The 17219-nt window shown below is 34.0% G+C and overlaps 1 protein-coding gene across 2 annotated transcripts in view; it reads right to left on the reverse strand.

The window, feature by feature from the left end:
* Nucleotides 1–17219, reverse strand: part of DNAJC13 (DnaJ heat shock protein family (Hsp40) member C13) — a 144057-nt gene that overhangs the window by 110107 nt on the left and 16731 nt on the right. For both annotated transcript variants that reach the window (XR_005218125.1, XM_037844832.1), the window contains one exon: nt 7294–7374. Coding sequence is in view for 1 of the 2 variants with exons in the window: in XM_037844832.1 (XP_037700760.1) it covers nt 7294–7361 (68 nt within the window). In the remaining variant the exon portion in view is untranslated. Of the gene's footprint in view, nt 1–7293; nt 7375–17219 lie in introns of those variants that run through there.

The following is a 17219-nucleotide window of genomic DNA, read 5'->3' on the forward strand; positions in this document are numbered from 1 at the left end:
TGAAGCTTATATCTCCCTGTATGTTTATCTGGCTAGATAAAATCTATTACTCCAGCCCTTCCAGATTTTTCAGAATTTGACTTTTCTTCTAGTGTGTCCCCCTCCAATTACACATCATCTTCAAATCAGTTGAACATAACAGAAAATAAAAATGTTGAAAGGGCTAAGACTGAGGACAAATGCACCTTGAGAAATCTCTCTCCTTTAGTCAGTACTCCAGATCTACAATAAAGGCTAACATGATCTACCGTAAGGAAACACATTGGAAAAATAAGCTGTTCATAATTACTTCGAATTTGTATATGTCTCAATACAAGTATCAATCTTAACAATTAATATTCCACTTTTACCTGACCTTTACATTCAAATGGACAGCTGAAAAGCCTGAGTTTGTAGACCCTAGACATGGAGCTCAAAATAGTCTTCTTTCTCTAGAAAACAAATGCTAAAATTTCTCATTTTTTTGAGTTGTATCATGTAAAAGGCAGGTTAATAAAATCAACCAATAAAAATTAAAAAAAATAGAGAGACTGACCATAGTGTAACAAAAAGTATTTTGTTTTGATTAAAAACAAAAGTTATACAAGGACTTCTTAACAAATTTAGTCCCCTTAGAAAAGGTATGGTGGCAAATGCCACTGCTGGAAGTATTAAGTATTTCTGGGACTGATTTTAGGAAGAGCTTATAAGCCATGCAATTAAGATGTTTCATTACCCAATGGTCTATAACATATTTTTTGACCCAAAACAGTACTCGATTAAGCTGTAAAAGATTTTTGGCTACATCTATAAATTATATCTATACACAGAAGGTGAAGATGTATCAAAATATAAAAAATGTGTGGAAGCTCCAAGAAACAATGAGTATTTTGGCAGCCTCACTCAGAATGACAATCAACTGTTTGATTAACAGGTTAAAAGACAGAGGGGAGAGTCACATGATCTGATAAGAGTACAGAGGAAAACATAACAATTGACAGCCCTCAAGAATGACAGTCTTACTGAAAAGTTTTTCAAGTATCATACTGCTTCACTAGCAGGATGGTCAAATACAGCAAGATAACTTGCTTCAGAAATATGGTAATATTTCTCAAAATATCACTTAATGTAATTGATTTACTAGACTTTGTTCTGATTCCTGAATTTCAAGAATCAAAAAATTATGATATTACTTAATCAAACCAATATCTGGACTATTCCTGCAAACAGTCCACTAGGAGCCAAAAGTAGGTCAACTGAGTCCATCTCAGTTCCTGAGTCCATCCAAAAAAATGTAGAGGAACTTGGGGAATTTTACCTCAATTTTTATAATTATTTCCGATGGTTGATACTTTCTGTCCCAAAGATATAAAAGGACATTTTGTGCTATCTATATCTAAACTTTCACCAGCAAGAATAACCAAGAGGAAGACTAATCAGGAATAATCAAGTAATATGAAATTACTGATCAATTTTTTCATCTTACTTGCTCAAAAAAGCCCAAATTCTTTGAATCTATTAAAGTACTAATTACTTCTTGTCATACAAAGACCATGATTCTTATCAGGGGAGAGAAACAGAACAAATGCAATGATGTTTATTTGAAGAGGTTTCTGTTTTAAAAAAGAATACATTCAACTATTTTAGTAACTACTAGCTCACTAATTTCACACACACACACCTCCCCACCCCACTCTACCCCGCCCCAGAAGTTCTCTTTTTTCAGTACCACATGCAACTACTGATGGTTTTTCCTCTCTCTACTTCCAAGGGACTACTCAAATTTTTTTTGTTTTGTTTTGTTTTTGTTTTTGTTTTTGTTTTAAGAAGCTCTGCCAGAAAAAGACTAAGAGGCACATCTACTGGGCCAAATACATCAACACGTATCTATTCAGTACTCAAAAGGTCAAGACTGTAGAGAAGTAAAGGTCCATGGAATCATTCATTTAAACTTCTGGAACTACAGCAAAATTCAAAGCAAAAGTTTAGAGGATCTAACCACCATATGGGGCTGGGGGTGGGGAAGTGAGTGGAAGAGCACCCATGCCAGAACTCGGGGGAAGACATATATTTAAAGAGTGACAACAGAAGAAAAACTGGTCAGAGGTGGAATGAAAACTTAAACAAAAGCATTTTCTAAGACAGCTTAAAATAAGATTTATTCAAAAGGGAAGAGAAACGTTAAAGGGCTTCTATCACCATATGCTGGGCTTAGCACTTCCCACGTGTTGTCGGATAATGTTGAATTAAAATGAAAGGAGTTTAAAGAAAAAAAGAGACGGTCAGTATTAAATGCTGCTGAAAGGTTCAAGGGTCAAACAGAAAATGCCACCAGACATGATGATTTATAGGGCACCAGTGAGCTTGGAGAGAGAGATTCCCATTGACTGGAAGGGGTAGATGCAAGACTATATGGGACTTGAGAAGTGAGTAAAAGTAATAGCAAAATTTGGAGACAGTGAATGTAGACTTCATGAAGTCTGGAAATAAAGGGAAAGAGAAAGGTAAAAGAGAAGGAAAGAGTATGTAGCAAATAGAAATGGAAAAGGCAATAAACAATTTTGGTCAAACTCCATTTGAAAGAACAGTCCCACCTAAAAGAGTCCATTCACATCAGAAGCTGTATTCCTCAGAAGAGAAAGGAGTGGATAGGAAATATTCTGCAAGTATCTGTCCTAAGGACTCAATAAGAAAATGTGTCACTTCTCTCAGAAAAAATAAAGCACATCCTCATGAAATATGACATTTTAAGGACTAATCAATTCTGTGATGCAATGTCCATATTTTTTCCAGCTCAGATGACAATAGCTTTTAATACAGGATTGAATGTAAAATATAAAATTTCTATAAAGGAGATGTGATCCAGTTTATGATACTGGGTGGAAGATGCTCTAATCTTAGATTGCCCAATAACCACCACAAAAAGTTATACAAAGAAAACACAAGGAGAATTCAGGATGGACTCATCTAAGGTTTAGAGGGTGGCAAGGTCAATAGCTAGAACAAAGCAAGTGGGGGGCAGGGAACAGCACTTAGGATTCCAGTGGTTCTCGGAATTGGTGAGGTGTGCAAATGCCTGACAGCTAAAGAGAAGGGCATCTCTTCTCTAGTGGGATCCTATTCCTACATACAAGAAAGGCATCAGAAATTCACCAGTTTTACTTTTTCTCAATTGTTTCTCTCACTTTCCTGTAAGTAATCATTTCACACACTGCCTATAAATATACTGGGCATCTTTACTTGAATTTCTATTGAATGGTCACCATATATACCAATGTATTAAGGCTGAAATCCTGTTCAGATATTAAAATGTTACTCTTAAATTCAGACCATTTGCTATAATTAATGTATGTAATTATTAAAGTGAGCCACAGATTTGATTTATAATTTCCTTGAAAAAAAATTAAGAATCTATGCATTGTACATCACTCTGCAGTTTTCCACAACAAATCTGCACTTCTACTTTAACCGAAACATCTGCACCTCCCTTTCTATATGAAACGGCCTGCTTAGGCTAAAAAGGAAATTTTGTTAGTTCATAAAAGAAAAGTGCTTTTTTACCCTGAAATCTACTCCCCCTTGCTGTTTGTCCCAGAACAAAAATAATAATAATAATAATAATAATAATAATAATAATAAAATTACATGATTTACATAGTTTACAAGTGGGAAAAATGATAAGCATGGAAGAAAGATTACTTTGCCAGTCGAGGAATCCATGCTGATGGTGAATGAACTGCAGTAAGAGTGGGAGTAGTAGCTGCAAGGTGAGACATAAGGAAAACTACTACAAAGGTTAACAAAAATGAGCCACATAACATTCTCAAAGAATTTCTGGAGAGGTTATCTTTAATTTAGGCATATGAAAAGAAAAAAAAAATATTTATTCATCTTTACTGTCACTAACAATAACATTTATCCCTAATGGTGGGGATGGGTTAACCACATGTATATATAGGCATGGAGTCTCTTAAAATTGAGGCTCTAAACTCCCAAAATCACATGCAAAATTTGCTGTATAGGGACATGTTTCTAGAGAGACAATTTAATTAGCAACTCAGAAACAACAGAAAGGCCAACAATGCTGGCCTCTACTTCTTACACTAGATTATGTTGAAAAATACTTTAAACCTATATTAGAATTGGCCACATAAAACAGATTAAGTGTAAAAACAAGCTTCGGTGCCACATAAAAATGTAGGTGACTCAAAGAAATTATAGCTGTCACCATCTGGAAAATGTAGGATGTTTTCACGGAGAAATTAAAAGCTTTAAGATATGTACACTGAAAACTACAAAACATTGTTGAAAAAAATTAAAGAAGATCTAAATAAATGGAAAGACATCCCAAACTCATGGATCATAAAACTTAAAATTAAGACAGCAATACTTCCCAAATTGATCTACAGATTCAATGCAATCCCTATCAAAATCTCAGCTGCCTTTTTTGCAGAAATTGACAATCTGATCCTAAAATTCATACGAAAATGCAAGGAACCCAGAATAAGCAAAACAATCTTGAAAAAGTACAAAGTTGGAAGACTCATACTTCCTGAATTCCAAACTTACCACAAAGCTATAGTAATCAAGAAAGTATGGTACTGGCATAAATGTTGACAGATAAACCCCTACATTTATGGTAAACTGATTTTTGACAAGGATGTAAAAAAAATAAATAAATAAAACGGGGAAAGGACAGTCTTTTCAACAAATGATGGTGGGACAAATGGATATCCACATGCAAAAGAATGAAACTGAACCACTAACTCATACCATATATAAACATTAACTCAAAATGGATCATAGACTAAAATATAAGAGCTAAAACTATAAAACTCTTAAAAGAAAATATAGGAGTAAATCTTTGAGACCTTGTATTAGGTAATGGTTTCTTAGAAATGACATAAAAAACACAACTGACAAAAGAAAAAATAAATGAATTGGACTTCATCAAAATTAAAAACTTTTGTGCTTCAAAGGATACCATCCAGACTGCAAAAAAACAACCCAAAGAATGGGAGAAAATATTTACAAATAATATATCTGGTAAGGGGCTTATAGTGAAATTATAGAAAAAAACTCATACAACTCAACAATAAAAAGACGCTTCTCCAAAGAAGATAAATAAATGGCAAATAAACATCTGAAAAGATGCTCAACATCATCAATTAAGGAAATGCACATCGAAACCACAATGAGATACTGCTTCATACCCACTAGGGTAGTTAAATTTTAAAAGACAGAGAATAACAAGAGTTGATGGGGATGTGAAGAAATTGGAAAACCACTGCTGATAAGACTGTAAAATCCTGTAGCCACTTTGGAAAACAATTTGGCAATTCTTTGAAAAGTCAGACATAGAGTTATCATAAGATCCATCAATTCTACTCCTATGTATATACCCAAGACAACTAAAAATATATAAAAAATACATACTCAAACATTCATAGGAGGATTATTCATAATAGCATCAAAGGAGAAACAATACAAATGACGATCAACAGATTACTGGATAAGCAAAAATGTGGCATATCCAAATAATAGAATATTATTCAACAATAAAAAAGAACAAAGTCCTGGCACATGATACAATATGGATACACCTTGAAAACATTATGCTAAGTGGCAGAAGCCAATTATAAAAGACCACATATCGTACAATTCCATTTAAATGAGATGTACAGAATAAGCAAATCCATAGTGACAGAAACGTAGATAAGTGGTTGCTAACGGGTAGAGTTTTTTTTTTGCGGTGATGAAAATGTTCTAAAAACAGTGGTAATGGTTGTGCAATTCTGAATATACTAGAAGTCACTGAATTGTATACTTTAAAAGGGTGAAATTTATGGTGTGTAAATTCTATCTTTACAAAGCTGCTTTTAAAGCAAAAAAGCTTCAAGATGTGAATGAGGTAAAGAAGGAATTGTGCTAAAAGGACAGAAATAGTGCTGTTTCAAATTGTTACCTTCTTGGGGAAAAAAAGATTGTCTTAAGTCTATCACTACTCTCTAAGAATATGTTAAAAAAAATTTTCAGATGATCACAATTACTGAAAAGCTCACAAAGCAAAAAGTATTGCAGCAAGTTTGTTCTTTAGAAGTACTGCATCAGTATGCTATAATCATAGTAAAAACAGAAGTTGTTTTATGATGACAAGAGCAATCTACCAATTGAGAAAAAAAGGGGGGATAAAAGTTTTTAAAGGCTGATTCAAAGAACCAAACAGACAATACTACCCTGGATAAAGCAATTTTTTTCTCTAACTTACTTCAATGAAACTAACTGGAGAGAAAAATGATACGCAAGTATCCTACAAGTGTAACAATGATGCCTTTTAATTTAGGAGTTCATATAATTGAGCTACTAAAATGAAACAAAGTCAAACATGGAAATCTTTCAAAATTATAAGTCAGTTTGCTAAAGCAAACCAGAAACACCAGAGTTCAGGTGTCACACCATTCTAAGAAGTTACCAAATTCTCTGTTACCTAAAACTTGTAAAATTAAGACTAAGAACAAATAGCACTGGACTCATGCATGTGTGACATTTTATCTATCTTAAGAACTAACTTGGAATAATATGGTCACCTATTTGTCAACATGTGAGACACTCATTTTACTCATTACTACCCAAAAGAACTAGAGACTAAAAATACATTTTTCTTAAGGATCAACAAGGTGCCATTCATTGAACACTCAATGTATTTAACGTATAATTTTAAAACATTCACACACTAGGTATCACTTCATTTAATCCTTGTTGCAATCTGAGTGGTAGAATTACCAAGCATTCTACAGAGAAGAAACAGAAGCGGCTGTACCTGCTTGGTCTAACCAGGCAAGCTAATAAAAATATCATCATTCCCCCACCCCACCCCCCACCCCCCAAGGGAAAGAAAGGATCAAACTCAACTTCTGAATTTCATTTCAGGTCTTAAGAAATACTATAAGTGCACTAGCATTAACGGTAATAAAGTTGGGGAGTTGGCATTCCGCTACTACTGCATAATGTCATCATTAATTGATAGCATACAGGAGGGTGAAAAACTGGTTACTTTCCTTTTAATTGTTACTTTTAATTCTTACAAATCTCCTTCCCAGGTCAGATAAAGAAAACCAGAAATGTCAAAAGCAAAAAGAACAATTATTTAACGTTCATTCTAAACGTAGCATTTGCATTTAAAATCTGCACGTTTTTCTGAAGAGAAGATCTGAATAGCATTACTGAGAATATACTCAAGATGCTGAAACTGAGTAATGTTTAAAGCAATACTTTATAGAAACATAGAAAAATAAAACTAACAGGAATACTTACTTTCCCCTCCATGAATGTTTTGTTGTGTAGAAACAAGCCAAATCCTTATTTTCCCTAATTATGTTCATTTTGTGCTGAAACCTGGAAGATAAAATATGGATGAATTTAGTAGTGTTATATATCTTTAAAATTCTTCCTGACTCTTCTTTGGTATCAAAGGTGTGTTATCTCTCTCCCTTTCATAACCTTCACCAAGTGTCACCAAGAGACAAACCAATTCCAAAACTTTTATTGTGCCAGCCATTTTGCTCCTAAGTGCCAGCCATTTTGCTGTCTCAATTACTGTTTACGGAACCTATTGTAAAACAGTAAGACTTAACTGAAAAATAAATATTTTCTTCTTATAATTCATGTCAATAGTAAGAAATCTAAAATACTCATAAAATAATCTCTTTCATACCAGCATCCAAAGATAATAAGTCTTGCTTCTCTTCTATTTAGAAAAATATTTATTTTTACAAAATTGTAATTATTATTTGTATTGCTTAGCCTGTTTTCACAGAGCATTACCGTTTTCCCAGAGAATTAAATATTCTTGGAGAAAATTATTTTAAGACCACATTGTATTCCAGTACACTGACACACTTGGACAGTGCTACTCATACTGTAACTGCAAACTGTTTCCTGTGGAGCTATATCAAGATAAGTACAGAAACTGGGAGTAAGCATTTAGAAACTTTTATGGCAGTTTGGTTAGTGGACTTTTTTGTTGAATAGGATAAGGACCAGCTCAGGATTACTGAATTTGCATGAGGAATCATATGTGGCATGAGCTGCCTAACAGTCACATGCAGTAAGACCATGTTAAATGCAATGTTGTAAGAGAAGTTTATTGACTGTAACCCAGAAGTGTATAAAATCCAGAATCCATTTCTCTCATCAAAAAATTTAAATTTAGCAAACTTTACATGTCAAGTTGTTAGAATAAGCTATCAATGAAAGCCTGAAGATAAATTTTGAAAATACTGCATTATATTTACTTCATTCTGAATAAAAGTTAAAAATGAATATGCTAAGCTTGCTAAAGTTGCTATAAAATCTGTCCATTTCAGTCAACACATCTTTGAAACTGGTTTCTCTACTATGAGTGTTACTCAAATAAAACATAGAAGATTAAACATACGTTATTTCCTGCAAGTAGCATTGTCATTATCCTAAACTAATTTAGGTAAATTAACAAGCAAGAAACAGCTGTTTGTTTTTTTTTTCTCCTTACACTAAAAACACAGATTTATTTATTGTGATGCAATTTTAGGTCTATTGAATTTAATAATTAACAATTTGGGCTTGTATTTTATTGTCTTTTGTATGGTTTCCTAATAATTCTTTTAAAAGTAGCAGTCCACAGTGGAATGAATAAAACAAAACAAAACAAACTGTCCTTTACATCACAACTAGTTTGAGAATACAGCTAGAATTTAATATGCCAATATTAAACATTTTGGATGTTAATATTAAACAGTCTGGCTATTTTAAAGAACATTGTGATAGATATTTTGGGATCTTTCTCTATTACTATCCTTAAGATCAATTATCAAAAGTTAAATCCCTAGGTATTTAAGACATTTAAGACATTGATGCACAGAGTCAGAATATTCTCTTACAATTTAAATACTCACCAGCAGTTTTTCCCACAACTTCTCCATTATTAGGTATTGTTTAAATTTTTTCCATCTTAATAGGGGGAAAATGAAAGTTTTTAAAATCTGTATTTATTTGATTACTAGTAAGACTTGAAGGTTTAGCATTTTAAAAATTTTGGGTTTCTTTTTTTGTATGACTCAGCTAATTATTTTTTGCCTGTTCTCCTACAAGTAGTATTCACCTACTAACTGAAGACAGCTTTTTATTCACAAAGAATTGAAACTCGTCAAATTAATTCCTCCCAATGGGTAAATTTTCCATGAACTTAAGTTTTAAACTCAATCAAAAATATTAATGTTTTCCCTTTCTGCCTTTAATGTCATACTTAGAAAATATTTGCAACCCTAAATAATTCTCACTTACTTTGAAATAAGAATACTTATGATGCTTCCTTACACTGCTCCCTTAGAAAACATTTTCTCCCTTGCCTTAATAACTGGAAATGCACTCTATTGTAGGGAATATACCAAAGCATTAATAGTGCAAATCTGAATGGTTGGAATTATGGTTGAAATAAGGTTTCTTTACAGCTTTATATGTCTGAATTTTTTTAAAATCAGCAAGTATTCTTTTCATAACTACAGAGTTGTACAACCATTACCACTAACTGCTTGTCACTCCCCAATCCCCCTCCTCCTTCCAGACCTTGGCAACCACTGATCTAGGTTCTGTCACTATGAATTTGCTTATTCTGGAAATCTCATATAAATGGAAACATATAATATGTGGACTTCTGTGACTGGTTTCTTTCACACAGAATGTTTTCAAGGTTCATATACATTGTAGCATGTATCAGTACTTCATTCTTTTTTATTGGTAAATAATACTCCATTGTATGCATATACCACATTTTGCTTTTATCCATTCATCTGTTAATGGACATTTGTGTTGTTTCCACTTTTGAGCTATTATGAATAATGTTTCTGTGAATGTTCATGTACAAGTTTTGTGTGGGCGTATGCCTTCATTTCTCCTGAGTTGCATTTCTCTGAGTGGCAAAACATTTTTAAAGACACTTGTATTTTGAAACTGCTTTCTTCATTGCTCCTACTTGTCTTTGTATTAGCAAATTAGTAAGAGCCTCCATATATAAAATGCTCTTTCCCCGGATATCTCTCTGTTTCACACCCTTATCTCTTTCAAATCTCTGTTCAAATGTTAACCTTACAATGAGGCTTACCCTAGCCATCGTTTTAAGCTGTAACTACCCTCCCTCATTCTATACTCCATTCCCTTTTCTCCTGCTCTTTATTCACCCACATCACCTTTCCATTTTAATGTACAATTTGTATTTACTATTCATTTAATCCTACTAGAATATCCACAGAGTGAGAAATTTTTGTCTGTTTAGCTCACTAATATATCCCTAGAGCCAATAACAGTATCTTACACAAAATAAGTACTCAATATGTAAATGACTAAAATGCAACAATCCCATGGGCAATTCTGACACCCACTTCAAACATGATGTTCTAGGTACTACCAAATAGGATTTTTCGAGATTTCTGGAAAAGCACCAATTCATACTCTGAGGAATAACAAAGGCAATTACCACTAACACCAAGTTTAGAGAAAACTTTATTATTACCAGAGAGAATAAATTTCTCTTACAGTTAACTGACATCTTACTAGTAAGTATGGAGGCAGCTAACTATAGTCCTGACAATAAGTGTATTATTTTATTGTTTGTTTATTTTCCTGGATCATGTATCTTGGATGAGACAGGCAGCCAACTAAGATTTATTAAACCCAGCAAACATCATCCCTGCCTTCTGAGTCATTTGCAGTAAATGATATTACAGAAAAGAAACCTGGGAAGCAACTCTGAGGCCTTGCCAAAAATGGGAAAGATACAGGTTTACCAATGACTTTTCATTTTATATGCCATAATTAAAGATTGGACCAAAGAAAGTTAAAGGAGGACAGAGAAAGTGAGCAAATGATATTGAGGACTGAGATTTGGATTCTTGGTCCATAACTTAACATATCATGACTGACTCTGCCCCAAGGGCCTATTTTGAGAAAACTGAGAATAAGATATGTTTGACTGGGTACTAGCAGACATCATCAAGGAACTTTAAAACTAAAAAGAAAGAGTGAAAAATAATAAATATTTTTAAATGACAACAACAAAAACCTTAGGGCATAGCCTAAGGAGATCATAGGGGGGAAAAAGCAAAATAATATCACAATAACAAAGCAAATTTAAGACTTAAAAGAAGCTTGCATCAGGAAGGTTTATCTACAACCTTTTGGAGACCTATGAAATTGAGGAGGATGAAAGCACCAAACTATGGAGAGTTCTTGGGTTAGGATAGATGAAAGGAGAAAAGGAGAGACAATATAACACATTAATATAAAAGTAAACTACTGACTACCTTGTCAGAAGAAATACTGGATTTTTTTTTTTAATCATCATTTTATTGAGATATATTCACATACCACGCAGTCATACAAAACAAATTGTACTTTCGATTGTTTACAGTACCATTACATAGTTGTACATTCATCACCTAAATCAATCCCTGACACCTTCATTAGCACACACACAAAAATAACAAGAATAATAATTAGAGTGAAAAAGAGCAATTGAAGTAAAAAAGAACACTGGGTACCTTTGTCTGTTTGTTTCCTTCCCCTATTTTTCTACACATCCATCCATAAACTAGACAAAGTGGAGTTTGGTCCTTATGGCTTTCCCAATCCCATTGTCACCCCTCATAAGCTACATTTTTATACAACTGTCTTCGAGATTCATGGGTTCTGGGTTGTAGTTTGATAGTTTCAGGTATCCACCACCAGCTACCCCAATTCTTTAGAACCTAAAAAGGGTTGTCTAAAGTGTGCGTAAGAGTGCCCACCAGAGTGATCTCTCGGCTCGTTTTGGAATCTCTCTGCCACTGAAGCTTATTTCATTTCCTTTCACATCCCCCTTTTGGTCAAGAAGATGTTCTCCGTCCCACGATGCTGGGTCTACATTCCTCCCTGGGAGTCATATTCCACGTTGCCAGGGAGATTCACTCCCCTGGGTGTCTGATCCCACGTAGGGGGGAGGGCAGTGAAGAAATACTGGATTTTTGATGCAGAGTACAATGCTGATAGAAAAATTAAAATGTGGGAGTAAAGAAGTACTTCGGTTCCTTGGACATCAGTAGAAGTTTTTATGGCCAAAATCAGCATACGTGATAATTTTTTATTTTAGAAGGCAACAAGCAAGCAACAACTCTGCATCCAATAATGAACAACAACAACAAAGGCTAGTAAAATGGAAGTGCTCTATATGAGTGAATATTATTCTTAAATCTGAAAGACTTGCCTTCAGTCACATTATATACAGGTAGGAGTATATTTGAGAGGTAAGGGAGGGAGGAGACACCCATGGACCTAGCCAAGTGAACCCTAGAAAATAACTGGATAAGCTGTGGAGGGTCTGCAGAACCTCAAAATGGAAATCAGAACAATGCTTTTCCATTCTGAACCCTCATTAAAGTTAAAGGTAGAGACCCTAATCTAAAAATTTATAACATGTCCTAAAATTATGCAATAACTAGCTTTTATTGCATAGTTACCATGTTAGGGATTGGGTTAGGCACTTACGCATTTATCTCACTCTATGTCCTCAACAACCTTGGGGTACAAGTATGATGATCTTCATTTTATTGACAAGAAAACTGAGATTAGAGAAGCTAATTCACTTGCTAAGTTCACACAGTTGGTAAAGGACTGGACCAGGCTTTGAACTCAATTGGCTTAACTCCACAAGTCTATGTGCTTAATTTAAGCTATACAACATTCCCTCAAATTTAAGAAATCAAATCAAATTCATTCTGACCATTAAATTACAGACTTGTCATTTGACAGCACACTCCTGGATTAATTTAGAACTACTTTCAATTATTATCTTCACCTGGAAAAATGATTAGGCACTTTTTGGAAACTTAAAGCTCACAATTTCAAGTAATGAAACAAATTACTGTACTCAACACAGGACAAAATAAATAAAAGAAAAAGGAAGCTTCTAAGGCTAAAATACCATCTATAAAATAAAATATTTCCATCAATAGATAAGCTCTTTAATAATTTTTAAACAAAAGTCCTCAAAATCATATGACAGCAGAAATCTGTTACCAATATATGATTTCAGGATAATCTTTAAGGAGAGTACAAAAACAGTAAAACACTATTTTAACTAACATTGAGCTTTTAAAATAATCAGATTAATGAGAGCTGAGGCTGGGACCTATTCAGCAGCAGTGTAATATTAACCTCTCCAAATTTTCATGCAAACCTATTTTATATTCTCAGTAAAACCTCAACTATTTTCAATAAAGTCACTTCATCTACCGAATGCTAAATGGTCTGAAAACAGCACTGACTCTTTCAAACCAGGAGAGTACTTCTTGACACACAGATGATATGCTGCAGAGGTTAATGGCAATGGATCAAGATCAGAAAAATGCAGAAAAATAGGATAGGATTTTTCTGTACTAACTATGGAGCTGGAACAACTTCAAGAGAATCACTGGAAACTGAGTAAAGGCAAGTCTAGGGTCCTCTGAGTGCCGTGATAATTCAACTAGGAAGACTGACTAGACTACCACCCTGTAGCAAGATACCAGAGCTGCTATCCCACACACTAAAATATTAACTAAGGATGAGCATAAGAAACTACAGCAACGTACACACTGAACGTGGTTTTAATACTTAATACCAAAGAAAGGATGGTGAATTTTAAAAATATGTATTATCTGAGGCCAAAGACAGACTTGGCCTTGCCATTTATTGGCTGCATGACTTGGACAAAAGTTTCATAACTCTCTGACTCACAGTTCATCTACAAAATAGGGATGATGGCACCTGCTTCAAAGAGCTGTGGTGACTTAATAGATAGCCCAAACAAAGGTTTAGCATGGTGCTTGGCTCAGAATAAGGACCCAAAGTATCAACTACAATCTTAGTAACTACTGTACTTTCAAATATACTATCCAAGATAAGCAACAGTTGGAGTATTTCCATTATCTCTTTTATTTTCAAGTACTGACAGACATCTGCACCTTTTAAGGCATCTTTTTTTTAAGTAAAGTTATCATTAGTACATAATTTCATCCTCTCTAAATCATTTACCCATTAATTTCAATCCTTCAGCTATCCAATCTTTATCACCTGGAATATTTACCTTCAAAAGTAGTTTTTTCATCGATTTAATCAGCATTCATAGTTTTCACCTAGCCATTCAAGGTAACTATACCAATTTTGAAAGTTAGAGCAAGACTGCCAATAATCCCATAAGAAAACTGGCTAGATCATTTTGTTGGTTTCATAATCTTGCTAGTCTTGTCCCATGATTAAAGTCAATGGTGGTAGGTACATGAGCGTATCATTTTCTTTTTTATTCTTTTCAATTTATATTTCACACAAAATGTGGAAAATGTATAGGACAGTCCAAGATATAAGATAACCTGACACTTAAGCTTCTCTTTGTTTCATCTGTATTCCTACAAAATACAAATACTTTAAAAGTCAATCTTATTTACTACATTTAAAATATTCCCCACTTAGGTATTTGGAATTTCAACTATCAGAAATATTTCTTTACACATATCCAACTTACCATTTCAAATTTATGTTGGAAACCTGTGAGTTAACTATGGTTTGGGAAACTTTGGGAAAAAGGAACTCTACTCCATAAAATTAATTTAATCTCCAGTCAATAGCTCCTTTATACATATTTCTTTAATAACTTTTAAAAGTAGTTCTAAAATTGTTGTTCATAGGCAAAAACTCTTAAACAACCATTAATCCTCATTATTAGTGATGAAAAATCAGCAGTATTACTAGTGTTAAAAAAAGTATCAGTCATTGGTAGACACATGCTACAGATAACAATAAACTGTCCAAGCAATAAAATGCAAAAAATTGCTGAACCATATAGTGGTAGGAGCTGCATCATCAGCATTTGCCATTCTGCCAGTTGTTTAGAAGCTATGCAAATTAGCAATTTATCTGCTCAAACTAATCATCACTTAAATATCATCTCCTTCATTTCTACAATAGTGTGTCACTTCAAATGCTCAAAGACCTCCTTTCCTTTTGATCATGGGAAAAATCAAGTTTATAAATGCCTTTTGTAACTAAATTGTATTAAAAGCATCTCCAATATTTGCAAGTCTGCCTCATTTGTTTTCATTCTATATACTAATATTACACCACCATCAGAGCTTTTTTGCAACTTCTCAGTTTGTTCTTTTGAGAGAGAATTGTACTAATGGTTAAAAAGTCAAATTCAGGGCAAACAGTCATTTTGGCCAGGTTCATCTTTTTCAGTGAATTCTATCCTTCATGCTTTCGAACAATATAACATTCTCATATTCTCTAATTTATTACTGGAAGTAACAATGATAATTCATTTGGGATCATTTATGAATGAGAATTTTTTTTAGAAGACCCATGATTATGACACAAAACCACAGGATTTGAAAGTCACTGAGCAGAAGCCTACATCAAATTAACATTAAGAACAAAAAGTAGGATAAAGAATTTGACACTACAGGCACCCAAGAAGATTACAGCCAAGGCTATAAGCAAAACAATTTGCAGACATAGCAAAATCAAATATATGTACATAGCCTGTTTTGAGTAAAAACTCAAACAGAGCATTCATTTAGTAAGGGATAAGTATACTCAGAAAACTATTACACTAGTGAATGAAGGAATTGGCTTTAATCAAGACTATCTGCCTGTTTAAAGCATGCATTTTGCATGACCAATGGGAAGTAATTTTCAAACAAATATGACAATTTCCAGAGAGCATATAAGATGCCAATTTTTTCACTTTGAGTTTTTAAAATAAAATGTAAGAATAAAATCTACTTTCATCTTTAACTCTGCTTTCAAGTAATGAATTAAAACTGAATTTACCTTGAAATATATCAAAAAAAAATAAGATGGACTGATGGATGAACAGAGAGATGGACTGATAAGTGATAAAGCAAGCACAGTGAAAAGTTAAAATGAAAATCCTGAGGTGAGTATAAGAATGTTTACTGTAAAGTTCTTTCAATTTTGCTGTAGGTTAAAATTTTTATATGTCGGGGGAAAATTATGAGTTTGCCTTAATTTTCTGACCAAACTCTCTTGCAATAGAAACATTGTCTACCTACTACATTGTGAAACCACACTTGAAAACATGGTAAATTCACAAGACAGGAACTAATTGATGAACTAATACTTCCTCATACAGTTATACCTTACTGAAAATGCAGGAGGAAGGAGACCACTGCTAGGCAAAGGCCAACCCTGAGTAATAACCAAAGAAAGAACCCCTTAACTGCCCTCTTAAATACCTAGTTTTATTTGTAACTGAATCACATCATTAGGTTACTCCAGTTTCAAAAAAAAGTAAAAAACATAAATTGCTTACAGAACATTAACTTTAACCCAGATTAAAAAGCAACTACTAGACTGCTAAAGTCTTAGAATGTGCTGCATATGGAGATAAACTGCCATATGAACTTTAATCCTCTTTTTTAATTTTTAATTTTCAACTTTGTGTTTTAATATGTAACTCAAGTGCAAGTAAAAACATTTCCTTCTAAATAAACAAGTCAGTATGTTGAACGTGTCTAATACCTACTATGCAGGGATCTTAAAGAAGCCAAGAAGTAGGTCACAAGAATGTTTTGGTATGTTTCACCTTAGCTACCTTAACTTGTTGACAAACTTGATACCTCCAAAGATGTGTTGTTAGAGAATAAGAAAACTAGTAACAATACCAAATTTCAGAGGACAATCATATCTCCAAATAAATGCTCAGAAGTTATATTACTGAAGCCTTTGTAATTGTCTGCCATGCCAAAATTAACTTTTAAAAACTTCTACTACCACAGGGACGTCAAAAGAATCTAAGATTTCTCCCACCTCTTTCTTTAAAAATAGATTCCATGGGCGTGGGAGGGGGGGATGATTTGGGTGTTCTTTTTTACTTTTATTCTTATTCTGTTTCTTTCTGGTGTAAGGAAAATGTTCAAAAATAGACTGGGGGACAGGAGTGGCAGGCGCGTTCCCGTTACTCCTCCAGGAAAGTAGGTAGAAAGCCAGGAACTGCGTGGACTGGACACCACAGAGCAATCTGACTTTGGGCATACTTCATACAACACTCATGAAAACATGGAACTGCTGAGATCAGCGAAATCTTTAAGTTTTTGCGGCCAGGGGACCCGCGCCCCTCGCTGCCAGGCTCAGTCCCGTGGGAGGAGGGGCTGTCAGCTCCGGGAAGGAGAAGG

The sequence above is a fragment of the Choloepus didactylus genome, chromosome 1 (assembly GCF_015220235.1).
Source record: "Choloepus didactylus isolate mChoDid1 chromosome 1, mChoDid1.pri, whole genome shotgun sequence".
Classification (NCBI taxonomy): domain Eukaryota; kingdom Metazoa; phylum Chordata; class Mammalia; order Pilosa; family Megalonychidae; genus Choloepus; species Choloepus didactylus.